At 42.7% G+C, this 26,787-nt stretch overlaps 1 protein-coding gene across 3 annotated transcripts in view; it reads left to right on the forward strand.

Annotated features, from left to right (window-relative positions):
- CEP78 (centrosomal protein 78) overlaps positions 1–26,787 on the forward strand; it is a 243,015-nt gene that overhangs the window by 150,636 nt on the left and 65,592 nt on the right. For all 3 annotated transcript variants that reach the window (XM_029616524.1, XM_029616516.1, XM_029616532.1), the window contains exon 12: positions 14,675–14,806. In XM_029616524.1, coding sequence (XP_029472384.1) covers positions 14,675–14,806 — 132 coding nt within the window. The remainder of the gene's footprint in view (positions 1–14,674; positions 14,807–26,787) is intronic.

The following is a 26,787-nucleotide window of genomic DNA, read 5'->3' on the forward strand; positions in this document are numbered from 1 at the left end:
AGCAGAATAATCAAATTCAGGAAAAAGTGGACCAAATAGAGGTAAATGTTAATGTAATGGATAAGCAAATGGGGGAAGTCAAAAATATACAGGTGAATTTAATTAAGTCACAAGAAGAACATGAGGGTAAAATAGAGAGATTAGAAAATCAGATAAGAAAGCCTAATTTAAGACTGTTAAATTTCCCTAGAAGTCATTTAATAACATCACAGGACTTATTCTATAGTTACTTAAAAAATATTTTGAAGTACCCTGAAGATAAGCTGCCTAAATTAAGTAAATTATACTATATACCACAATCAGAAGGGGAGGCTAAAGGAAAGAATAGTGAGATACCAGAAGAACTAAACTTAACAGAATTCTTGGAAAAATCTTTTGAATCTAGAATTAATACTACAGCAATCCTATTGGTTCAATTTGTATCACAGCTTGACAGAGATGCAGTGTTAAAATTGCATTTTAAGCATCAAAAGTCAATTTTTTATGGGCAGTCTATAAGGATATTCCCGGACATAGCTCGCTCAACTCAGTTGAGACGTAAGAAGTTTATAGAGATGCGTACGGAGGTAATGTCTAGAGGGGCACAATTTCAATTGAGATATCCCTGTAGGTGTTTAATAAAGCATTTAAATAACAGTTTTGTTTTCATATACCCAGAACAACTACGTACATATTTAGACACACACTCTTAAGAAGCTGTGCAATAGGGGGAAAGAGTATTTTGAGGGAGAAATAGCAACAGGTATTGTTATTTAATTATTTCTTATTATATGCTCCAATTTTGTTTGAATTCCCCAAATTGTTCTCTAGTCTTTTTGCCTATCTTGATTTCTTTATGATAATGAGATAATTAGATTTGTTATAATATATTTTTCTTAGTAAGATTATATATCTTATTTCTGTATTAAATTGTGAAAATTTCAATAAAAATAAAATTAAAAAAAAAAAACAAAAAACAATTAAGTTGACAGGTCTTATTGAGCATAAAAATTATAACGTATAAGTGAGAAAGTCTCAAGTGTCCTGCAGCAAGAGATTAGATACCGAAGTAGGTAGTGGTATGGAAAATGGGGGTTTGTGAAGAAGATATGTTCTTGCTGGTTGGAGGGGAAAAAATGATGATCATGGTCCTGGAAAAGCTTGGCTAAAGAGCCAGGTTTTAAGTGTTTTTTTGAATGAAGAGTGGCAGAACTCAAGCCGAATGTCTGGTGGGAGCGCATTCCATTGAATGGGGCCTGCTGTAGATATGGCACGTTTATGATGCGAGGATTTTGTTGAAGGTACATAGAGTGTGCCTTTATATGCTCCTCTGATGGGTCTAGAGGAGGAGTGAGGGCGTAGTTGGTTACATAATTGAAGAGGAGAGATATTGTGAATGGATTTATGAATTACGGTGAGTACTTTATATAGGATCCTTTGCTTTATAGGCAGCCAGTGGAGGAGCTTGAGAATGGGGGTGATGTGATCTCTTTTATTCGTATTGGTAAGGATTCTGGCTGCAGAGTTCTGTAGCATTTGGAGGGGTTTGATGGATGAATATGGAAGGCCAAAGAGAAGCGAATTGCAATAGTTGAGCAGTTAACACTGGCAAGGCCCATAGTAATCGCCAAATCCCAAAGTGCGTCCAGCATGACCATTGCAGGTTTTGTGGTGATCATGCTTGCCAATTATAAAGTTAGAGGAGACTGACACTCAAAACCGGGCTCCTCAAATAGCCCAGAAAGATTAACAGATGGAGTAATGGCAGCGTCCCGCACAGATGTAAGTACAGCGTTTTCTGTCGCAATCCCAGAGGCCCCCTTCTATATAGCACATTGCTGGTCAGTGACTCTGTAGCCCCAGTCTGGGAGAAATCTCCCTGTGCTGGCAACGGGTGGATGTCGAGGGGGTTGAGGGAAACGTCTTCTCCAGCCCAAGGCTGAATCTTCTCCATCAGACCTGACAGTGGGGTATTTTCCTCCTCCATAATTGCAGGTACCACAAATTTAGAGATCGAATGCTGTGCTGGGGTCAAGGAAGGCTTTGAAAGGGAAGACCTAACTTTCCTTCCTTTTAGGTGACATAGCAAGTTCAGGAGGAAAACAAACAGCTGATCTGTGGCAAGTTCATTGATGTCAAGTGTATGCTTGATGTTATATTGGAAAATGCAAGTTTAATTATCTTACCAAATACTTGAGCATATCTTTTCGATCCTGTGAGTGTATTATGCCTGTACTTGTCTTCCTGCAGTTACAGCTCTGTTATGGATCACGAATTGCTGAGTAAATCTGTTAGTTCAAATAATTAACTGGCATTAATTAATTTTGTTTGGTAGTAATGTATATTCTCAGAAGACAGGCAGCATGACTAGTCACACACAGGGGCAATATCATGTGACGGCACTGACAAACATCTTCCAGAGCCTTTTGGAACGGCCTGAAAAGGTTTTTTGAGCATGTGCAGGGATTTCTGTACTTATGCTGTCTATGGAATCCCATCAGCCTGTTTTTTCTGTGATAACATCAGAAACATTTTCATGTGTTGACATTTTCAGTCACTTTTTTCCCCAAAGAATAATGTATTCCTAATTAGGGCTTCTTTAGCTTTCTCTGGTTCAAAGAGTTATTTTAGACAGCTTTTTGGCACTTTCTAATGTATTTTTGAACACCATTGCTTTGCCCAAAAGATTTTCAGTTAGTGCACCCCTCAAGCAGTCTCTTTCTTTCAAGACAAATTTCAACATTTGATTTTGCTTTGTCAGTTTTCCTTGTAATGTCCTAAAAGAAATCCAGCAGTTTCAAATGTTGCCCCTGCTGTGATTTCAAGATGTCCATTATTGATCATATTTGAACGCACTGTCTGTGGTTAGAGAATGATGTCCTTGCCTGTGGCATCTACTCAAAAATGCCACCCAGGGCATCGGCTCTGAATACTGAGGCTCAGGGGCTATCTTTTCTGCAGAAAAGACATTGCATCTGAACAAACACCAAAGGCATCGGCTTAAAATGCATTTAGTGCACCAGGAGCTGCACCAGTTGCTTGCACTCTCTCAAAACAGAGAACACTAATCTTCCTTAGAGCTAGGATCAAAGAAGATGTCCAGGAGCTTGGCATATTCCCAATCACCAACCAAGAATGGTTTGTAGGAGTTGCGTTTGTTCCCAAAGAGTCAGAATTGAACAGAAGCATCAAGATAATTGTTACCAATCTCCTTCAATGTACAAGTCCGAGAGCAGGGATATAGGAACATTTTGCTATTTGTCCTTCCAAGCAGCTTTGTCGGTAAGTGAATTCAGTCTCCCATAATGACTCAACCACAGCAGACTCCAAGGGTCCAGACCACAGCCTTTGGTACATCCCCCTTGGTCACTTACTAAGATCTGTCCTCTTCTATTGACAGCACTTCAGTTTTGGCTTCTACAGTTGAGTGTGTGTTTTTTTTATAGTGGAAGTTGGATAGTAGGTGCTTATGTGGTAGCTAAACAGGTGGGGGAATTGGTACTGAGCTCCTCAAGACTGTTTGTTGTGCTGATTAAACTGGTCCTCAAGATCTTCACCTCAGCACTAAGCACTTCGCCCCAGACATTGATATCTTTGTGCCAAACTACCTTTTCTTGTACCAGTATTTGGACTCTGATCTGCTCCCTCCTGCTGACATCATAGGTTGCTATAAACTCATGGCCCACGAGGGAGGGAGAAGCATCAGACCGATGTTCTCTATAGGTGCTGAGGGGGAGAGACACTCATCTCTGCAGCCCCTCCAGCTGTTCCTGGACATGCTGTCCCTTGTATTTGGTTACTCTTCCCTGTACTAGTGTTTGGACCCACCCTCTCCTGCTGACATCATGAGCTGCTGCAAAATTGCGACCCACTGTGGGGGTGGGGTGTATTGACCCCAGTGACTTGCTCTAAAAGGGTTGAACCAAAAGGGTTGCCCTTTTGAGAGCTCCTTCAAGAGCGACTGGGAGGATTGAGATCATTAAGTGAATTTTTACTCTGAGTTTCATTGTGTTGGGATTAGAGGTGTCATTTTGTTTAGCTTTATCTTTAGTGAGAGTAGGGGTTTATTTAAAATAATTTAGTATCTGCACTCGTGCATATAATGCTGAAGGCGGGGTACAATAAAACTTAAGAACATAAGAAAATGCCATACTGGGTCAGAGCAAGGGTCCATCAAGCCCAGCATCCTGTTTCCAACAGTGGCCAATCCAGGCCATAAGAACCTGGCAAGCACCCAAAAACTAAGTCCATTCCATGTAACCATTGCTAATGGCAGTGGCTATTCTCTAAGTGAACTTAATAGCAGGTAATGGACTTCTCCTCCAAGAACTTATCCAATCCTTTTTTAAACACAGCTATACTAACTGCACTAACCACATTCTCTGGCAACAAATTCCAGAGTTTAATTGTGTGTTGAGTATTCAAAAGCTTTAAAGTACAAAAACATCATAGATAAAAATGCAATCAAAATAAAACAGATAAAATGCCACCTGTACAGAAAGATTTTCAAGGCCTTTTTTTTTTTTTTTTTTTTAAAGGATTTTAAACATGATACAGACCTCAGCTGCTTAGGGAGATAGTTCTACATTATTGGCCTGGCCACTGGAAAGGCTTGTCCCCTTGTTACGATAGGAGTGGCAATAGGGAGTGTTTTGGGGGATTTTATTTTATCGAGTTGATATTGTGTTGTAATTTTTATTGTTATGAGTTTTTGTTTGGAAAAGCATGGACTATAAATATGTAATGTTATGTTTCACCAAGTCAAAGCTGAACAACAAAAGAGGAAGGAAGCCTCTCAAACTGTACAGAAATGCTTAGTCCCAATTCCTAAGGAGCTATCGAGCAAGTCTTCTGCAAGAAAATGGGTGGGGATTTTACTCCAGGTACTTTCTTGGGCCTGAGAAAACCAGGGAATGCCCTTTTATCCTAAACATAAAGGCCTTGAACAAATATTTTTTGAAGGAAGTTAAAGATGATTTTTCTGGGCATCATTATTCCCTTTGTAAACAAAGAAGGCTGGCTGTTTTCTGGATCTCAAGGATGCATATACCCATATAGAGAGAGATCCCAGTAACAGGAAAATATCAGGTGTATTGTAAGGATTCTCCACCTCCAGTGCCACATGCTGTCTGTTGGCTAAGCATTGGCATTGTGTTTTCACAGTGGTTAGAAGTCATGGCATTTCTGTACAGGCTTTGTATTCATGAGTTTCCTTATTTGGACATTTAATCAAGAGCAAATCTCAGGAACAAATGATTCTATGTGCAACATCCAGCCAGGTATTGGCATTCATTATATATTACTCAATCTTACCTGGCCCATCACCCCAGTTGGAATTCATAGGGATTCCTTTAGGCTTTTGCCCAAGATATACCTTCAGCCCTACCTACAGGATCACAGACTGTCCATAGTGAAGGGAATCAGAGTCAGCAGGCAGCCTGGGATATGTTGAAGTTGAACTGCTGCGTCATAAGGCTCATGTTACTCCCATGGCATGTCTCTATATGAGATGATCAATGAATCCTAAAATCCTAGTGAAATCAAGTCACAGAAGGATTTCAGTAGTGCATCAGTGACCCGGTACAGCTCAGAGATTTCCTGTCTTGGTGGCTATCCCATACCAGTCTGACTTTGGGTTTACTCTTCCAAATTTCTCATTAAATTGTTCTGACAACACATGCCTCCAATCTTGGTTGGAAGCTCCAAGGGCTCTATATCCAGTCTTGTGGTCTGTTCAAGAAAAGCAATATCACACAAACAAAAGATAAAGCTGTAAATGCTTTGAAGGTGGCCAACAAGAAAATTCTGATACAGACAGATTATTTGGTAGTAATGTTCTACCTCAATAAGCAGAGTGTGCCTCCTGTATCTGTAATCTGTCATGGTATAGAACTGGGTCATTTCTTATAGGACAACATTAAAAGCCAAGAACATGGACTGGAAAGAACATCTTGGAAGACAAACTTGATTGGATTCTAGACCCCAATGAGTGGTGCCTGAATCAGGATATAGTGAACAGAATATTCCTTTAGTGAGGAACACCTGAAAGAGATCTGTTCATAACCTTTGAGAACAGGAAAATCCTGACCACTTGTTCCAGGAGAGGATAGATGAGCATCAGATGCCTTCTCCTGTTACTGGAGAACAGATCTTCTGTAAATACAGTATAACATCCAGTACCTCTGGTTGTAAAAACATTAATAAAACCCAGTTGCTGTAATATGTATAGCTCCTTATTGGCTCTTTCTGGAATCCAATCAGGTTAGGATTTCTCACACACCAATTGCACAGAATGAAGGAATGCAATTTCATCCCATTTCTAGCCCAGGGCTTCCCAAACTGTGGGTTGTGACCCCAGATGGGGTCAGAAATGCCTCACATGGTAGCACCTTTCAGGAGTCAGCAGCATTAATAATGGAAGCAAGTTTGGGACCTGTGAGCCAGCACACATTTACAGGGTTGCAATGGCCATGCCTTCACATGAGATTCTATGGTAACAGGAAGCTCTGAGGAGGATTGCAAGGCCTGTAAGCTTGTACTGGTTCAAAGGCTCTATACTGGCTTGCATTAATGCTGCTGCTGATTGCAGATTACCATTTGGCTTGTAACCAACCATAAGGGGAGAGGAGAAAGGACCATAGTGGTATAGTGAAATTGAAAGGGGATACGGATCAATGGGTAGAGAGAGATGATGAATTAGCAGAAATATTAAACAAATACTTCAGTTCAGTGTTCACTAAGGAAGCCATTTGGTTGTCATCAAACCTTTTCCATTGGAAACAATTTAGAACTAGGGGTCACGATTTGAAACTCCAGGGAGGAAGACTTAGAACCAATGTCAGGAAATATTTCTTCACTGAGAAGGTTCGTGGATGCCTGTAATGCCCTTCCAGAGGAAGTGATGAAGACTAAAACTGTGAAAGATTTCAAAGGGGCATGGGATAAACACTGTGGATCCCTAAAGGCTAGAGGATGGAAATAAATAAAGCTTGGGGGTAACCTGCATGGAGCGGCAGTGTCTACCTTGGGAAGCTTGCTGGGCAGACTAGATGGACCATTTTGGTCTTTTTCTGCCGTCATTACTATGTTACTATGTATGTACAGCCCAATAGAGACTGCCAGTGCTCCCCTCTCCTTGCCCACCACCATACATAACCCAAGAGAAGAATGTTGCCTGTTTTATCAGCCTGCACTCTCTTCCCACTGTCATTCACCATTGGCCCGAAGCACAAAGGAAAATGTTGCCATTGATCTTGGCCAGGAATTGTTTGGCAGAGAGGTTGCTTAAAGGGCGTGATCAGATACAGGAGGGGGTATGAGGATGGGATCAGCTGGTGAGGATATGGGGGTAGGGAGAGGGCTAATAACAGAAGATCAGCTGAGTGATGTAAAGAATTGGGAATTGATTGGGATGAGAGTGAAGAGGGAATCAGGATATAGGGTGTGAGGAAGAAATGACAGGGTCAGTTGGGAGTTATAAGAAGCTTGGGAGGGAGAAGAGATCAATTGGGGGAATACAAAATGATCTGGAGGGGAGTGGGGAAGTGAGAGGGAGCTGGTCATGTAAGAGGGGATCAGCTGCAGGCAGTAGAGGATGAGAGGGCATTGTTGAAGAGGTTGGAAGTTGAGAGATGGGATCACTTGGCATGCAGGGAGGCTGAGAATGTAGTGATTTGTTGGAGAGGGACTTCCAGGTTCAGCATGATTTGATTCAGTTCTTCTGAATCATCACCCTCAAATAATTTTTACAGCCTACATATCTCCCCAACATGCTTTTCAGTAAAGACCGAAGCAAAGAATTCATTTCCTAGCGTGTAGCAGATGGACTCAAAACAAATGGGTATAGTGTGCTCGTGCTAGCAGTTGGAGACTGTTCTGACGTCAGCACGTGTACATATACCCCCACAGGAAGTGAAGCAATTCAGTAATTTCCGTCTCCAAAGCAGTTTGGAGCTACCCCACGCTCGCTGAGCGTGTTTCCAAATTCTATCGAGCCCCGCACTCCTGTGGTGATACCAGGCAGTCACTCACCCAGTTGAGTTTCCCGAGCTGACTTCCGTGGTCCCTCGGAGGTAAGAGCCTCGGTCCGGTGGCCGGTTTGCGGCAGGGACCCAGCCCCCGAGTGAGAAGGGCTCGGGTGCGGCTTGGCCCCCGAGCGGTTCGGGCACGGCCTAGAGGCAGCCTCTGTCCCGGCGTGGACTTGGCCCCCGAGCGGTTCGGGCGCGGCCTAGAGGCAGCGGGTGCACTTCCTTAAGCGCAGCGGTGAAGGTATTCCCCTCTCCCCCCGCAGCCAGAGACCGCTCGGGTCGCAGCCGGGAAGCGCCGAAGACAAGGGTAAGGTGTACATCTTTACTTGGTCTCCGAGGAAGTGTGGACTGACTGGGCCTGCCTACGAGGCCACCCGCCTGGGAGGTCACCATTTTTTGCCTGCCTACTTCTCTTTTCTAATTAAGCGCTTTTGCTTGCTAAACGCATAGCGCACGCGATAGGCGCACGTTGTTAGCGCACGCGATAGGCGCACGTTGTTAGCGCACGCGATAGGCGCATGTTAGCACACGCTACTAGGATACGCACACATGCTAAGACGCCCGTTCATAGGCGCACATTTATAAGACGCCCGTTCATAGGCGCACATTTATAAGACGCCCGTTCATAGGCGCACTGTTTCTAAGATGCCCGCTATAGGTGCACTGTGTATAAGACGCCCGTTCTAGGCGCATGCTGTTGAGCGCCCGTGTTCGGCGCACATCGTAGGACGACACCGCATTTAAGGCAAATGGAGCATAAGAATGCGTCTGCAGAGCCGGCACCCCCAGAATCAGGCATGAACGCTCTAAGCCTCTGCTCAGCATGCAACCTTAGAGCCACACAGAGCGAGGAAGCAGACTCCGTATGTGCCCAATGTGAGGAAGCCATGGCAGTTCCAGGACAAGACCGGTCCCAGCCCAGCGGTTCCTCGGGGACCACACCGGACTTCGCAGGCCGCAGCGAGCAGCCAGGGAATCCGAGAGACCTGGTACCCCTGCGGCCAGATCTGGCTTCGCTTTCCTGGGTGGAATTATTTAAGGGGATTCACACCTTTGTCCAGATGCAGTCTGCTCCTCAGATGGGTCTTTCCGTCCCGGTTGATCCGGCCCCTGGACCCTCGAGACCTAGGCGCAGCCACTCACCACCCGACAGCCCCAATCACGGGGATTCGGATTATTCCCAGGTAAGTGAGGAGCCCCCCGAGGAGAATGAACTTCCCTCGGAGATAGAACCATATCTGACCTTGAGATGCTTCTTTCGGAGAGAAGATCTGCCGGGCCTGGTCTCACAATGCTTATCGGAGCTGGCCATTCCGGGCCAGGACCCCTCAGGGGTCCCTGTACAGAACCCTCTGCTAGAGGGTCTGCGCCAAATGGCTCACCACTTTCCCCTCCTACAAGCAGCACAGCAGCTAATCGAGCTGGAATGGAAGGCACCGGAGGCCTCATTCAAAGGGGGTCGGGCCTTGTCTGGCATGTACCCTCTAGATCCGACATCCAAGGAATTGCTGGCGTGCCCCAATGTAGACGCCATAATTAATGCAATCGTGAAACGCACCACCATTCCGGTGGAGGGGGGAGCGGCTCTCAAGGATGCGCTTGACCGACGCATGGACACCATTCTGAAACAAGCTTTTGAGGTAGCAGCCATGTCCCTTCGAATCGCGACTTGTTGCACCGTGGTGACGCGCTCCTGTTTATCACAGGCAAGAAACAACACCCCGGGAGACGACATGGAATCGGCTCTCGCATTTCTCACAGACACAGCCTCCGACCTTGTCCGTACGGCAGCCAAGGGAGTGTCCTCCTCAGTGGCAGCCAGGAGGCAGCTTTGGCTACGCAATTGGGCGTCCGACTCGTCCTCCAAGACTCGACTCACAAGAATGCCCTTTAAGGGTTCCCTACTGTTCGGCAGCGACCTTGAGAATTGGGCTACTAAATGGGGTGCCTCTCCGTTACCCCGTCTACCAGAAGACAGGTCAAGGAGGAGCCAGCGTCCTGTTTCCAGACCATCCAGAGGTAGAAACTCGCAGCGCTTCAACGCTTACAGGTCTCGCTATCAAGCACCTCGTTCTCAGGCCAGGAATCGGCCCTTTCGGGCTAAGCACACCAAGAAGAGAACCGGCCCGGGTTCTGGCCCCGGCCGTAACCCACAATGATGATCAGCCGACCCATCCGAGGGTAGCAGCCATAGGGGGCAGGCTAATCCTCTTCTACCGCAGGTGGGTCGAGATCACTTTGGACCAGTGGGTCCTCGCCATCATCCGGGAAGGATATTACCTGGATTTCTTTCGGCTTCCGCCGAACAAGTTTGTGGAATCTCCTTGTTCGCCACTCAAGACAGTGGCACTAGAAGTGACCTTACAGAGGCTCCTGGCCCTAAAAGCCATAATCCCAGTACCTGCGGAAGAGGTAACTTCTGGGCATTATTCCATTTATTTCATAGTACCCAAGAAAGAGGGCACCTTCAGGCCCGTCCTGGACCTCAAGTCAGTCAATCGACACCTACGGGTCCCCAGCTTTTGCATGGAAACTCTACGGTCTGTCAAGAACTCAGTACAGCCAGGGGAGTTCCTCACGTCCCTAGATCTGTCAGAAGCCTACCTGCATATCCCAATCCATCGGGATCACCAGCGCTATTTACGCTTCAAAGTCCTAAATCAGCACTTCCAGTTCCGGGCTTTACCCTTCGGGTTAGCCACCGCGCCGCGGATCTTTACCAAGGTAATAGTAGTAGTGGCAGTGGCACTCAGGAAGGAAGGAATCCTCGTCCATCCCTACCTGGACAATTGGCTGATCAGGGCAAAGTCACCGGAGGAGAGTCACCGGGCAACCAACAGAGTTATAGCTCTTCTGGAAAGCCTAGGATGGGTAGTCAACATAAAGAAGAGTTCCCTACAGCCATCCCAGTTGCTGGAATACCTAGGGGTCCAATTCAACACCCAAGAAGACAAGGTCAGCCTGACCTCCAAGAGACAGTCAAAACTCCGGAATCATCTGCAGGTCCTGCTGAGCGCCAGCCGGCCCACATGGCATCCACTCTGGAGGTGGTGCCATGGGCGCGGGCTCATATGAGACCATTGCAATGCGCCCTTCTATCTCGATGGAGTCCACGATCACAGGACTACACCATACACCTGCCTCTACCAGCCAGACTGCGGAATCAACTACGCTGGTGGTTACGGCCCGGCCACTTGAGCCGGGGGTCAAGAATGTCCTCCCCAACCTGGATTCTGCTCACCACAGATGCCAGCCTGAACGGATGGGGAGCGCACTGCGAGGAGCTCAACGCCCAAGGACGGTGGACCAGAGAAGAGTCAAGGTGGAATATCAACAGACTAGAGGCACGGGCAGTCAGGCTAGCGTGCCTGCGATTTGCCCACAGACTTCGCAACAGAGCGGTCAGAGTGATGTCAGACAACGCCACCACAGTGGCATACGTCAATCGACAGGGCGGAACGAGAAGCCAACAAGTGTCCCTGGAAATAACTCCCCTGATGATTTGGGCAGAGGCCAATCTTCAGGACATCTCCGCCGTACACATCGCCGGGAAGGACAACACTGCAGCCGACTTCCTCAGCAGAGAAAGCCTAAACCCGGGAGAATGGCAGCTGTCACCCACAGCCTTTCAGATAATTGTGGATCACTGGGGGACGCCAGCCATGGACCTATTAGCAGACAGGTCCAATGCTCAAGTTCCCAGATATTTCAGCCGCAGGTGGGATCCTCGAGCTCAGGGGATCGATGCCCTGGTACATCCGTGGCCTCAGGGGATCCTACTATATGCATTTCCTCCATGGCCCCTGTTGGGCGCCATTGTTCACAGGATTCAGCGACACAGAGGCCTAGTTCTCCTAGTGGCCCCGGACTGGCCAAGAAGACCCTGGTACGCAGACATGAGAAGACTACTGGCAGGGAATCCTCTACCTCTGCCTCCATACCGGGACCTGCTGCGGCAAGGCCCCATTCTCCACGAGGATCCAGCTCAATTCTCTCTTATGGTCTGGCCATTGAGAGGGCTAGACTGAAGAAAAGAGGATACTCGGAGCTGGTGATAGATACACTCCTCTGAGCACGCAAGTTCTCCACATCACTAACATATCTCAGGATCTGAAGAATTTTTGAAGCCTGGTGCGATTCTCACAGCACCAATTCGCATACCGCAAAGATTCCTATCATTTTGGACTTCCTGCAAGATGGAGTTCAGAAGGGTTTGTCCCTCAGCTCCATCAAGGTTCAGGTAGCAGCACTGTCTTGCTACGGTCCCAGGAGTGATGGCACTACTATTGCCAAGCACCCAGACGTTTCACGTTTTCTGAAAGGAGTCAAACACATTCGCCCGCCACTGAAGTGGCCAGTGCCCTTGTGGAACCTCAACCTAGTGTTGGAATTTCTAGCGGGATCAGCCTTCAGGCCCCTTTGAGGCCTGTCACTCCGTTTATTGACCTTGAAGATGGTGTTCTTGCTGGCTGTGTGTTCAGCACGCCGCATCTCAGAGCTACAAGCACTATCCTGTCGTGATCCATTTCTCAGAATCACTCCAGAAGCCATCCATCTTCGTACCGTTCCTTCCTTTTTACCCAAGGTGGTTTCACATTTTCACCTCAACCAAACCATATCCTTGCCTACCACGGAAGGTTTGGAGAAATCTGAAGAAGGTCGAATACTACGTCATCTTGACATCGGCAGACTGCTGTCCAGATACCTGAAAATGTCAGAAGCAGTACGAAAGACGGACCACCTGTTCGTCCTGCACAGCGGGAAGAAGCAAGGGGAAGCGGCCTCACGGCCGACCATCGCCCGCTGGATTAAAGAAGTTATCAAGGCAGCCTATGTAGAGGCAGGAAAACCGCCACCTCTACAGGTCAAGGCTCATTCTACCAGAGCACAATCAGCCTCTTGGGCAGAAGCTAAGCTGCTGTCGCCTGCAGAGATATGTAAAGCGGCGACATGGTCCTCCCCCCATACCTTCTCCAGATTCTACCGTCTGGACGTTCAGGCCGGGAGGACACCGCATTTGCAAGGGCGGTCCTACACGGTCCTCGGGCAGCCTCCCTCCCAGTCCGGGAGTAGCTTTTGTACATCCCATTTGTTTTGAGTACATCTGCTACACGCTAGGAAATGTTAAGATTACTTACCTGGTAATCTCCTTTTCCTTAGTGTATGCAGATGGACTCAGCATCCCGCCCGGCTGCCGATATACATGGGGATTCGCTGACTCACGGTAAGCCATGTTTTGCTTATAATAGGGCTTCCACCCTGCCGGGTGTCGACGCCTTCCAGTTGAGAACACTGGCGGTCTCCAGCTACCATCAATTGGTCAGGGTAATCCTGTTGATTAATCGATCGGTCAGTACACATATTGCTATAACAGCTTTGCAAGGAAGATTACTGAATTGCTTCACTTCCTGTGGGGGTATATGTACCCGTGCTGACGTCAGATCCGTCTCCAACTGCTAGCACGAGCACACTATACCCATTTGTTTTGAGTCCATCTGCATACACTAAGGAAAAGGAGATTACCAGGTAAGTAATCTTAACATTTCGTTTTTCTGCTAAATTCTTGTTTTCTATGTGCCCCTTTTACCCTGACCTCTATTAGGGTTGCCAAATGGCTCCAGATTTTCAGGACAGTCTGAATCCCATTGCATGTAGAGATTTGTAGTCTTGCTCTCCTAAAGGAATGAAGTAGGGAAGGCAGAACTAAAAGTCCCTGCATGTAGTGGGATAAAACCAGGATTGAATCAGGCTGACCTGAAAATCTGGAGCCAGTTGGCAACACTAATATCTAGTGGGTCCAACAGACTACCTCACAGGCTTCAAATATACTTGAAAAAGTTTTTATGTTATGCTTTTGCGTGTCTGAAAAGCTTCTTTTCAAATTTTCTTTCATCCTGATTTATTAATGTAGTACATCTTACTTGCCAGTGCTTATGCTCTTTCCTGTTTATTACATATGTGTTTTGTAAGACATCAAACCCAGCAGATTATGTGAAGGGCTGAATGTTTTACAATGTCTAAATTTGATGGAGAGGCATTGTATTTATTAGTAATCACAGGGTACTCTTGCTGAAACCAGAAGTGATGATTTTAAACTAAAACATGACAAACAGTTACTTGGTTTTAATAGTAAGTTATAATATGCATGAGATTCTTGCACAGTTTGAATTCTAGATTTTCTTGTTGGCTATTTAAATACTTTACATTTAAGCCTACCATGCAAGCCACACTTGAGGTGCCATATAATTCAAGTATGTGTAGATGATTAGCAATTTTTTGTTTCTAAGACATTGAATTAATCTCAGCCTGCAGATTAAAACCTTTATCTCCTTTTTAGGATTAACTGTTGAAAACAACTGAAGGTCCATTTAATGCTAAAATTGTATTGTTTTTAGTAGGAAAATAGTCACATGAACAACTTTGGGAATTACCATTGTTAAAAAAAAATCTTGTTTTCCTGTGTAGGTTTTTTCTTTTTGCCCTTTCTATATAGTTTCAATATTTCTTATGTAAATATGAAAAAAAAACCCTTCTGAGAAGTATGAGAAACTGATAAGGCTGTTAAACAGGGTCTGATGTACTAAAGGGTTTTTCCCATAGAACATCTAGCCCAAGTCATCCTCTTTTCTCTTGAAGGGTTCATATGTTCACTAACTTTCCTTAACCAGACAGGTGCACCTGTAAAAGTGACCGTGGAAAGTGGTTCCTCTTCGGAGACAGAAGAAAATGGCAGTGGTCTGGATATCTTTGTACACAGCTTACCAGAGACAACCTCTCCTCAGCAATATAAACGCTTGCAGGTAACGTGCTTCTATGCATTTTTGTTGAATAAGAATCTCTTTAATTCTACCTTTAGCAGGAACATTAACTTTTGTTAGCAGTGATTGAATCATATTGTTGGCTGCAGAACTTTTTTTTTTTAAGTTATCTTTTCACTATCCTGTATCTCATGCCTCTGCATGTTGTCTTTAGCAGAATAGAAAGAGCAGAGTCAGAATCAAAAAACCTTTATGGCTGCTATTTAGGATATGGATATTTTTGGTTTGGAAATTGAAATATACCAGCTTTTTCACTAGAGGGAGTTGTTGCTTGAGACACTATTAAATATAGACCAGGGATGGTGAACTCCAGTCCTCGAGCGCCGCAAACACGCCAGGTTTTCAGGATATCCAGAATGAATATGCATGAGAAAAATCTGCATGCACTGCCTCCACTGGATGCAAATCTTTCTCATGCGTGCTCATTGTGGATATCCTGAAAACCTGGCCTGTTTATGGGCAGTCAAGGACTGGAGTCCGCCATCCCTGATATAGAGGGAGAAAGAGAGTGCTTATTGTCACATCTGTAAAGTTGAATGGGGCTTTTAGCTGCTGTGCTGCAGGTTTTATCCCTTTTCAGGATTTTTCTTTTTCAAAAACAACTGCAGTACATATACTGGTAATGTTAGAGTGCAAATATTCATTACATTTATAATTTACTTTATCTAAATACAATGATCAAAATATTTTAATGATTTAATTTAAAAAAAGTTGGTTATACACTATAGGGGTTAATATTCAAAATATAGCCAAGTCAGTCAGACTTATCTGGCTAATTTAGATGGGATATTCAGCTGCATCCTTGTATTTAGCGCTATTTAGCCAGATAAGTCATATCTGTCTGTTTAGACCTGCTATTGAGCCCATCTAACCTAGGCAGATAACTTATCTGGCTAAGTCTCCATATTGCTATTTAGCCCCATAAGTTATCCAGCTAAGTAGCATCGTCCCATTACACCCATTGCCCACCCACATGTTATCCAGCTAAGTTCTTAGCCGGATAGGTGGCTTATTCAGCTAAGTGGCAGCCACTGAACATAGCTGAATATTTAGCAATCACCACTTAGCCAGAGAAGTCATACTTATCCGGCTAAGTAGCATTTGAATATCGATCTCAGTTTAATTAGGAAAAAGGCAGAAAAAACGAACATAAGAAATTCAAGAGGTAGAGACTTTAATTATCAACTTAAAATGGAACAATTTGTTTTCATTTGACTTTAAATGCTTCAGTATCTTAAGAGATAATACTGTTGTTTTGTGAACATGTTGGTCAGTTTTGCAGGTGTTTCATAATAGGTAATGTGTGAGAGAAAATTTGCCCAAATAAAATGGATTTCTCTGTCAAAAGCAGGGCTTCATTAACCATGACACGTGGAGTAATGTGATCTGACAGTGCTGAACGGACCCTTCTCTCCTAGCTCATAGAGCCTTTTTAGCCCAAGCTCCTCAAGGACATGTACAATTTGTCTTTGTTTTTGTTACTTGGATCTTTTAGTCTGAACTCGTTTCAAGTTACCTGGCTGCCTTAGCAGCCCCTTAATAGCACTTTTCAGTTTTGTACAAAAAAAAGGAAAACTTGTTATGTCTGACTTTAAGAAGGCCACACCCAACAGCTTCAAGGACTGTGTCTGTGGATGGAAGATATCAACTGATGGATACATTTGTTATAGGTGTCTGAGGCCAGATCACGACTTAGCTAATTACTATGATTTCAGCCTGATGTCACCAAGGAACTTCACAGGATGGTGAAAATCCGGAGTCGTTCCTCATCTCAGAGCAAGGCTTCCTTAGTCTCCCTCCATGCCAAGTTGAGTAGGAGCTCCTCGAGCAAAGCTTCCCCTTCCGCGTTACCTGCTCCTGGATTTGCCCCATAACTGGGATTGAACAAAATATAGAAGTGCCGAGAACAAGGGTCTGTGAGCCCTTTGCCAATCCCATGGGGCTCATTGGACATGTAAAAAGAAAAATGCCTTGTGACTGAGCTGGAAGCAAAGTCGGTACAGCCGAGGATGGGCTCAGTCGCATTGACACACCTAGTGCCATTGATGAGTATCAAGCATTTTGGCAGTGTGTCAGCAAGATTATTCCACCCTAGAAAGTTTTTACATTTTTCTTCTATTTACTTTCACTCAAAATGTTTTCCTCTTGAATCTCATTCGTTCACTAATAGAAACAGACATTTTTGTTCTTGCTTGCTCACTTTCCCATTTGTTATTTTTTTCCAGGTTTATGATCTGATGAACAATGTTTTTCCTATTTTTAAACCATCTTTTAATGGTGACTTGAAATTCCATTTTGCATTAAGTGGATTTTTATTAGAATGTGACTCCCAATTATAGATTTGTTAGTCAGATACTGGTAAAAATGACATTAAGACATAGGAACACATAGGGATAGAAATGACACGGATATGTTTTTGAGGTTCAAAAATGATGGCATTGGAGGAGGAAGTGACGTCACCTCGGGGGATGGCAGCCTAATACAGGGGCTCCCCCAACAACATTAACAATCTTCCTAAATCTAAATCATCCGCAGGTCAAATACACACTCTAACCTCCTGATAGCACAAGCTAACTCTTCCGATGTCCTCGATGAAAACAGGTGGATTTCAGGAAACTTTCCTACAAGAAACTGGACAGAGAAGAACTCCCCTCCCCTGATATGGCGGACCAGGAACAGGCACTGCTAGAAGCAGATGAAATTAATGAGGACCTAATTATGGAGGAAGGAGATTTACCTACAAGATCTGAAATGAGACGATGGCTTGCAGATCTTAAAGAAATTACCAGCAACATGCAAGATATTATGAACTCGATCGAAGAAATTAAAAATGACATCGCAGAAAATGGCCACTGCATCTTTGAGGTGGAGACGAGAGTGGATGGTCACAGCGAAGATATTAAAACAAACCGTGAGCACCAGGCAACATTACAAACAGAAATAGAGTGGCTCAACGAAAAGATGGAAGATCTAGAGAATCATTCTGGGCGGCACAACTTACGTTTCCGTGGTGTGCCAGACATGCCTGAAAATCAGGACTGTACTGCGGTAGTGATCCAGATTTGCGCCATGCTGCTGACCTCAGAAATGACCTAGACTGCTTCAGATCCAGGCTTGGAAATTAAAATAGACTGAGCCCACAGAATACTGGGACCCAGACTAAACAACAAACCTAAAGACATAATCGCATGCTTCCATGACTTTTCTCTGAAGGATAAAATAGTAGCGATCGCGAGGAAGCAAGCCACTTGGAACTGGCAGCGAAACGCCATACTGGTTTTTGCGGACATTTCCCTCGATCACCATCAGGAAAATACAGGAATTAAAACGTGTTACGGACCTCCTGCGCACAGAAAATGTGCGATACCGCTGGCTCTTCCCTTTCGGGATGAGTTTTTCTTTAAAAGGTGAGACTCATCACGTGAAAACTCTGTTGGAAGCTTCATGAGTCCTTCATGATGCTGCGTATCCCGGATTTGAACATACCCAGGCGATATCAAAACCCAACAGCCGCAGTGAGGAGCTCCCACGATGGCAGCAGGTGAATAAAGGGGACAAAAGACTGAGACGCAATACAGAAAATATCCCCTCAACACGGGAACCCACCTGAGGTTCTCTAATATTATATATCTCTTATCTTGTTTATGCTTTCTAATAGGGGATATTACAGAAAGATTCAATGTCTAACAAAATAACTGGTTGAGCATTGGGTTTACTTTTTGAGGTTAATATTTAAGGATGGGATTCTTCAAGATATCCCATATTCTACGGTTGGTTACATTGACTTGTTAACATTTCCATTACATGAAGGGAGAATTCCAGATAATCTAGTTATATATTCTAATATTAAATGTTGATTGGAACTAAGGGGAAACACCAAGATGATTATTTCCTCCTTTATTGAAGCAGCACGGGAACCAGCGGGGATCCAAGCTGTGAGGGATAAGGGGGAGGGGGGACAGAGGGTTTGGGGTACATTAAAACTACATATGGTGGCAGATTTTTCTTATAAGCTAGACATTTACATATATATTGTGAATATCTTCAGGAGACTTCTTGCATTGTTACTCATGGCTTCTCATAGGTTGATATCTCTCATGCTTAAGTACTTACTGCTTTTCAATGGTAATATTGAACCTTTTCTCCCTTAATGTTATGGGTTTACATTCTTCTTTTAAGCGACATTATCTAGTCTCAGAATTGAGGTCTCAGAATACCTCCATAGCCTTTATCCAGGAGACTCATTTTAAAAAAAAGGTATGAACGCCTTCTTAAACACAATTTGTATCCAGCACAATACCGGGCAGCCCGAACTCTGGGCCATAAGTAAAGATGTGATTTTTGAGGAGAGCGCTTACCATTCTGATCCAGCAGGACGGTACTTGATTCTCATTGTTGTAATAGGGGGTGAAAAATACACTGTGGTAAATATTTATGCCCCAAACACAGGGCAGGGAACGCTTCTACAGAAACTCACACAGCTAATTCATCAATGGGCTGAAGGCCATTTGATTATAGGTGGAGATTTCAACCTTACCCTTAATCCCCATCTTGACAACTCTCAGAGCTCAATGACTTCTGCACGTGAAGATCGTACAACACTCAAACATTTTATAAGTAGCTTGAACCTTTTGGACGTTTGGAGAGTATGGCATCCTAAATTTCGAAATTATACTTTCTACTCTAGGGCACATCAGTCTTATTCCAGAATTGATTTTTTCTTAGTAGCTAAAAGCTGTATTAATATGATCCAAAAACCAAATATTGACCCTATAACATGGTTCGATCATGACCCAATTACATTATAACTAGATATCGGATTATATGGTAAAGGAAACCAGTTCTGGAAGTTGAATGATAGTTTTCTAGAGGACAATATCTTTTGTCTACAGCTCCAGGCTGATATAAAGGAATATATCCGGAATAATGAAACGGAAGGGATGTCCCCTATGATTCTGTGGGTCTGCCTTAAAGCAGTGGTACGGAGAAAATATATAGCCCGAGGGGCATTCTTAAAGAAACTACAGAATAAGGACAAATTGGACACTCCAACAACTCGAAACATTGGGTTACACTCATTTCCACACGGGTGATTCCATCACTTTAGCTAAAATGGATAAATTAAGAATGCACTTAAAGGAGCTGGAAGCAGCGCAGATCGCTCATAAACTTACACTTACCAAACAAACACATTACGAAGGCGGAAATAAAGCGGGCAAACAATTGGCTAGAAAACTGAAAACAAATGCAAAATAATATAGTAAAACTAAAAGATGAAACTGGTAAGATGTTAACTTCAAACGCTGATATACGCCAAAGGTTTATCTGATTCTATTCTGAATTGTATGCCACTGACACTAGAATAAGTACACAAGAAATAGATAATTATTTGTCCCAACCCTCACTACCACAGATACAACCAGATGCTCAGGAGGTCCTTGATAGGGATATTTCCAGTGCAGAGGTAATTTGGGCAATAAAAAATCTAAAAACTGGGAAGTCACCTGGCCTTGATGGCTATACAGCCACCTTTTACAAAACGTTCGCCAGTTTAATCACTCCCATACTAGTAAATCTCTTCAACTCCCTACAAGGTCCGTTGTCCTTGTCTCAAGTTGCTAATTTAGCAGGGGTTACTATATTGGCAAAACCAGGACGTGATCCTACTGTTTGTGGATCATACCGCCCTATTTCATTGACCAACTTGGATATGAAACTTCTTGCTAAAATACTGGCGAATGGACTTAATACTTATCTTCCAGAGTTGATCCACCCTGACCAGTCTGGCTTTATACCTGGTAGAATGGCCTCGGACAATGTCCATAAGACAGCAGATTTAATGTGGTGGGCTCGTTCTCAACACATCCCTTTTCTGCTTTTAGCGGTAGACGCAGAGAAGGTTTTTGATTATGTACACTGGCCGTTTCTCTTTCAGACAATGAGCCTTTCAATTCGGGGAAACATTGTTAAGGTGGATCCAAAAACTCTACGAATCCCCGTCTGCATGCTTAAAAATAAATGGGGGGGGGGGGGTATTCTCAACCATTTAATGTGGGAAGGGGTACCAGACAGGGGTGCCCGCTATCCCCTTTATTTGCTATCTTCCTTGAGTCTTTCAACCACCACTTTAGAGATAACATCAGGATACAAGGGATCCAAGTTGGTAACTTTTCATCAAAGTTATCATTATTTGCGGATGACATTCTATTTACGATTTCTGATCTCATTCACTCACTGGTAGCCATATCGAAAGAAATCATGGACTTCAGTAAAGTATCTGGTTTCAAAATTAACTGGGAGAAATCAGAGCTATTGAATATTTCAGTTCCACCGGGCATTGAGGATCAACTCTGGAAGTCTTATCCTCTTAAATGGGCCAAGGAGAAAATAAAATATTTGGGGATCTATATAGGGAATAGGAGTGACGTTTCAATTAAATTATCCTCCCTTAATGACAAACTTTACAAAGATATGGAGGAATGGGATCACTATCACATATCCTGGATAGGCCGGCTGGCTGTTATAAAGATGACAGTCATGCCAAAACTTCTTTATCTCCTACAAACTTTGCCAATTGTTCTTCCGACAAATATATTGGATAAATGGCAAAAATGACTTCTCAAATTCTTGTGGAAAGCTAAACGGCCCAGGATCGCGAAAGAAACCCTGTACTTACCTAATTCACAAGGAGGCATGGGGTTGCCAAATTTACATCATTACCAAGGGGCAGCACAAATTAAAGTGGCTGTGGAATGGCATAATACTAAACGTCAGAAACCATAGGTGTTGCTAGAACAGGCAATTATAGACTCATTACCCCTCACAGCATTACTCTGGCAAAAACGTAATGCGTGGCATCCTAAAATGCACCTTCCTGAATCCATACAGGTTACCCTGCAGGTGTGGGAGAGATGGAGGACGAAACTCTCAGACATAGATCCTTTTTCCCCAGTATGCATCTCTTTCATCATCTCTTACCGCCCGGCGGTGGCATCTCAGGCTTTTGAGACATGGAAAACCCAGGGCATTTATAAGATTTCTCACATATGGGATCCAGGGGGGTTGGTATCCTTCTCTCCTCTTAGTGAGTGATTCCAACTAGATCACAGATTTATTCAAATACTTGCAGGTTAGTCATTTTTTATCACAACCTCAGATAACAGGGGATCTTATAATGGGAATTATTCCTTTTGAAACTTTATGCACACATTCAGACAAAGTTGGTAAACACATTTCCAAAATTTATAGGATACTTGCAGGTGTTTTATCAATGAAGGCACCTCATATTATTGCCTGGGAAAGAAACCTCCAAGAAAATTGGACATCTGAAGATTGGAAGAGAATAGCCCAACAAATGGGAAAAGGCCTAATCTCTTCCCAGCACATAGAAAATGGATACAAACTGCTTTACAGGTAGAATATGACGCCAATCAATTTGCGACTTATACAACCTGACTCATCTGATGTATGTTGGAAGTTATGCAATCAACAGGGTACCTTCTTCCATCAGTGGTGGGCGTGTGCTAAAGTACAATCTATTTGGCAGAATATTTCTATATGGCTGACCAATATACTAGGTGAAGAAATTTCACTCCTCCTCCCAAGCTTTGTTGAATAATGAAATACCAGACAAATCGAAATTTCAAAATATTTTTATTAAGTTTGTAGTGACAGTGACTAGATGTGCAATAGTAAGATATTGGAAGGAACCTAAGCTCCCAACCATTCAGGAAATACAAAATGTCTTAAATATGCATACATTGGGGAAAATCACTGCTCATAAGCATCAAACTATTCCAAAATTTATGAAAACCTGGCAGTGTTATGAGACGTGGCTATCCTCTAACCCACAATAAGTTAGTATACGAGCTCGGACTCCCTAACTACGCTATTAAGGCTGCAGGTGGTTCTGGCTTTTACATCTTTCGCTCTCCAGTATCACCAAGGCGGGAAATGAGACAAAGATAATATTACATGAGGTTCTCACCAAGATATTTAGATCTACCGATGCTTTGGTCTCACTGTGTAAGGTTACACCATAGTATGCTATGATAAATGATGATATACGAAGTTATCGGTTATGTTTTGTATTAAACGATTATATAAAACGGGAAGGGATGGGGGGATGGGTTGGGAAGACATGTATAAAACTGTTGGCGAAGTTATATATTGATATGCTATATACACTTGTTACAGTTGTTCACAGTATACATTCATTGATGGTGAAAGAGATATCGTGTTTATTATGCTAATAAAAATACATTTACAAATTAAAAACAAACAAAAAAAAAGATGGCATTGACTGGTGACAGCTCTGCCTCAGAGGTTATGTAGTTCAGGAGCCTATCACCAGTACTAAAAATAGTCGTCTTAAATTACCTCTCTGGAGACCTTTTTGTCACTCTGGGTATAGAAGAGGAAAGACAACACTGGTTCCTGTGGGCTAAGATGAGACCCAGCACTGGCTCATGTAGTTTTGCTGTGTTGTAGATTACTTCTTCTCTTTGTGGCTTTCCATATTTCTTTAAACCATCAGTTTACAGCATTTCCTAAAAACTTTATAGAATACCTCTTGGGGCCAAGAGGTTGTGTTTGGTATGTATCCAATAGAACCTCTGTTTCCTGTAGCTATGCTTCTCCTGGATCTCCTATTAAGATAAATACTTTTGAATTTTCTGCTTTTTCCAGAAGATGTACAAACTTTATTCCCAGAATTCTAGCTGGCCAAAATCCAATATAGGCAATGAAAAATAACATACAAGTACAAACAGATAAATCTCTCTAATTGTCATGTAATATAGATATGACTTACTGCTACCATATTCTCTTACCATCAGGGGATTTCTTCTGTCATTTTTACATCTCCGTCTTATACAGGTTTTCTATCTTGTGAGGTCACATAAGATGGCAACTACATAGCCTAGGGGTTGATGTTAAAAGCCATGTTGACCCTTCCATAGGCTTTAACTCTATTTTAGTGGGGTGTTTTTTTTTTTTTTTTGCATTAAGTTTTCATCATACTGTCTATGACCAGTAAACATAGACATGTCTGTCAGCAAACAAATACTTCAAAGATGACAATTTAACCATCAAAATAGAATTACACAACTCTTACGAGTCTCCCCCATTACATTGTCTCCATAAAGCTCCTCAGTATGTTGAGTGATTCAGTCTGCACATCTCGAAGTAGGTATCAGACCATATGAAAAGAACTGGCAAGCTTCTCCTAAAAATTCTTAACACATGGAATGGTAAATAGAAAAAACAAATTTGTTAGGGCTAAGACTTGTGGCAATGACATCTAATAAGCGATCAAATCTCTACTGGTAGAGTGTCCATAAAAGAGTTCCAAACATTTTTGAAGTTCCTTAAAAAGGATGGTGATTTTAGCTGAATCGATTGGTTCCAAATATAATTCCACCAATTTTTTATGCCAGAGATCATCAGTAGAAGTCAGTCCAACCATTTCAATAAATACATTGTTTCACAACCAGACAGCATTTATATAAAAACACCTTCCCATCTTTCCCCAGCTCCAAAACATTTGAATTTATACCCAAAAAACATAGATCAGCTAAACACTGGAGAATAGTCTTCCACCAATGGTTTACACAATGAAATATACGCTCCCAAAAATGATGAATATGACACTTCCACAGCCCATGAATTGTTAACATTCAGATGACTACACTTGAGACAATTACTGTTGTCTACTATGCCAGCTTTGAATACACAATAGGGTGCAAAAATCATTTTGTGCATTATTAAAAATTGTAGCTCTTTCAATCAACTCTTATATAATTGACTTATACATATGAACATGTCTTCATCACTAATCTCAATGTAAAGAACAGCACTCCACTTTATTGCTAGAGAGAGTAATATTCCATAAAATTGAATGGAATGTAACAATTTATTGGTAATGAAAGCATATATTTCTTTCACAAACTTATATAATAAAACATTTGAAAAACTACTGAAGTATAATTTAGTGACTCCAATTGAAAATGTGATGCTGTGTACTTCTTATTTGTAGGTATGCCAAATAATCCTTTTAGCAAAACCCCATCTGAAGCCTAAAATAAGCAAAGGAATGAATATTTAACTTGCAGATTTATAAAGGACAAAATGAAAGCTTTCTGTTGTCTGTTTAACTCAGTGTATATAGCTAGAGTATCTCCTGGAATAAAACTGGGATTACCTCTAAGTGGCATTAATAGATATGTCTCCCATGAAAGAGCCATTTGGGATCTTAGAAATGTCCACGCATGTCATGCTGCTTTAATTTAAAGCAAATTATGCATATGTGATGACATGCCAGAGCATAAAGAATATATAATAAGGGCACCACCAAATGCTTTTTCAAACATTAGATCTGAGTATTGATTCATGTTCCCAATCCAATCATATACATATCTCAAGTTGCATGCAATGTTATAATACCGAATTTTGGGAAAGCCACTTAACCTTCTTCTTGGGTTCTAGTAATAATTTTAAAGGTAATCTTGCCCTCTTGCCTTTCCAAATAAATTTTGACCACCTTTTTAAGAGCACTGAAATATCTTTCCATTTAAGAATGAGGGGAGTCATTTGCATCACATAGAGCAACCTTGGGAGCAACATCATTTTGATAAGTGCAATTCTTCCTATAAGGGAAATTGAGAAATGCATCTATTGTTCAAACCTTATATGAAAATGTTTTGTAAAAGGTGGGTAACATTCAGAGAATCCCATATATTTGGAACTCTATGAATGTACAGGCATAAATATTTAATTTTATCTTGTGCCCATTTCAGCAGGAAATTCTGCCATGTTGACTGTAGTGCTCCTGTAAGATCTAATGCTTCCGATTTATCCAGGTTCAAATATAAGCCAGAGAAGCTCCCAAATACTGAAAACACCTCCAATATTTTGTACATATATGTATGTATAGGCAAAATGAGCAAGATATCTGCAAGTAACAACATTGTATGGAAAGGAGAATCAGGGACTCTTTCTGTATCTTTTACTACCTCATTTAGAGTCATCAGCAATAGTTTGTGTCAAAAAATAAAGGGGATAGGGGACATCTTGTCTTGTCCCTCATTTTAATGTAAAAGATTCAGAAAAAGGGTTGTTGACCCACACAATTGCATTCAGATTGGAATAAAGGACTTGAATAGCATCATAGATGAGTCCCTGAAACCCAAAATGCCTAAGAAGATTACTCAACTAGAATCAGGAAATCCTGTCAACAGCCTTTTTCGCATTGATTGTACAGGAAGCCAGTGCAGAGCAATCAGCGAGGGTGTGATGTGTTCGAATTTCCTAGTCTCCTAGTAAGAGTCTTGCAGAGGCATTTTGAAATAACTGTAGTTGTTTTAGTAAACATGAGGGTAGGCCTAGTAAAAGGGAGTTGCAATAGTCTGTTTGAAAGTATAAGTGTTTGTTAAGACAGTTCAGAAGTCTTGTATTGTTAACAAAGGTTTCAGTCGATGTAATATTCTCAGCTTGGAGTACCCTGCTTTGATTAATTTGCTTATATGCTTTTTCATAGTGAAGTTCTCAATGATCTGAATTGTCATGTGCCTTTGCTACATGTGTGAATCCAACTTCCCCCGGATGCAGTGTTCATGTATTCATCAGTTGAAGATTCTCACATAAAAAGAGAATACCTTTACTATTTTCCATTGGATGAGAGAGTGACTTTGCTTGTCTAACATGCCTACAATAAAATTTAAATCTCTTCCTACAAACATGGGGGCGTTACCTGATGTGGCCAGCACAGTGACAACTTTGGTGAAAAAGGCATGCTCATATTTGTTAGGCATGTATAGTGACGCCAAAATAACTGGCTTTCTGTTAAGGATGCCACTCACCACTAGATTTCTCCCCTGAAGATCAGTACAATTATCTGAAAGTTGAAAGGATTAACTCTTATGTATTAATATATCGAACCCACATTTCTTTGTTGTACCCTGTCC

The sequence above is a fragment of the Rhinatrema bivittatum genome, chromosome 1 (genome assembly GCF_901001135.1).
Source record: "Rhinatrema bivittatum chromosome 1, aRhiBiv1.1, whole genome shotgun sequence".
NCBI lineage: Eukaryota > Metazoa > Chordata > Amphibia > Gymnophiona > Rhinatrematidae > Rhinatrema > Rhinatrema bivittatum.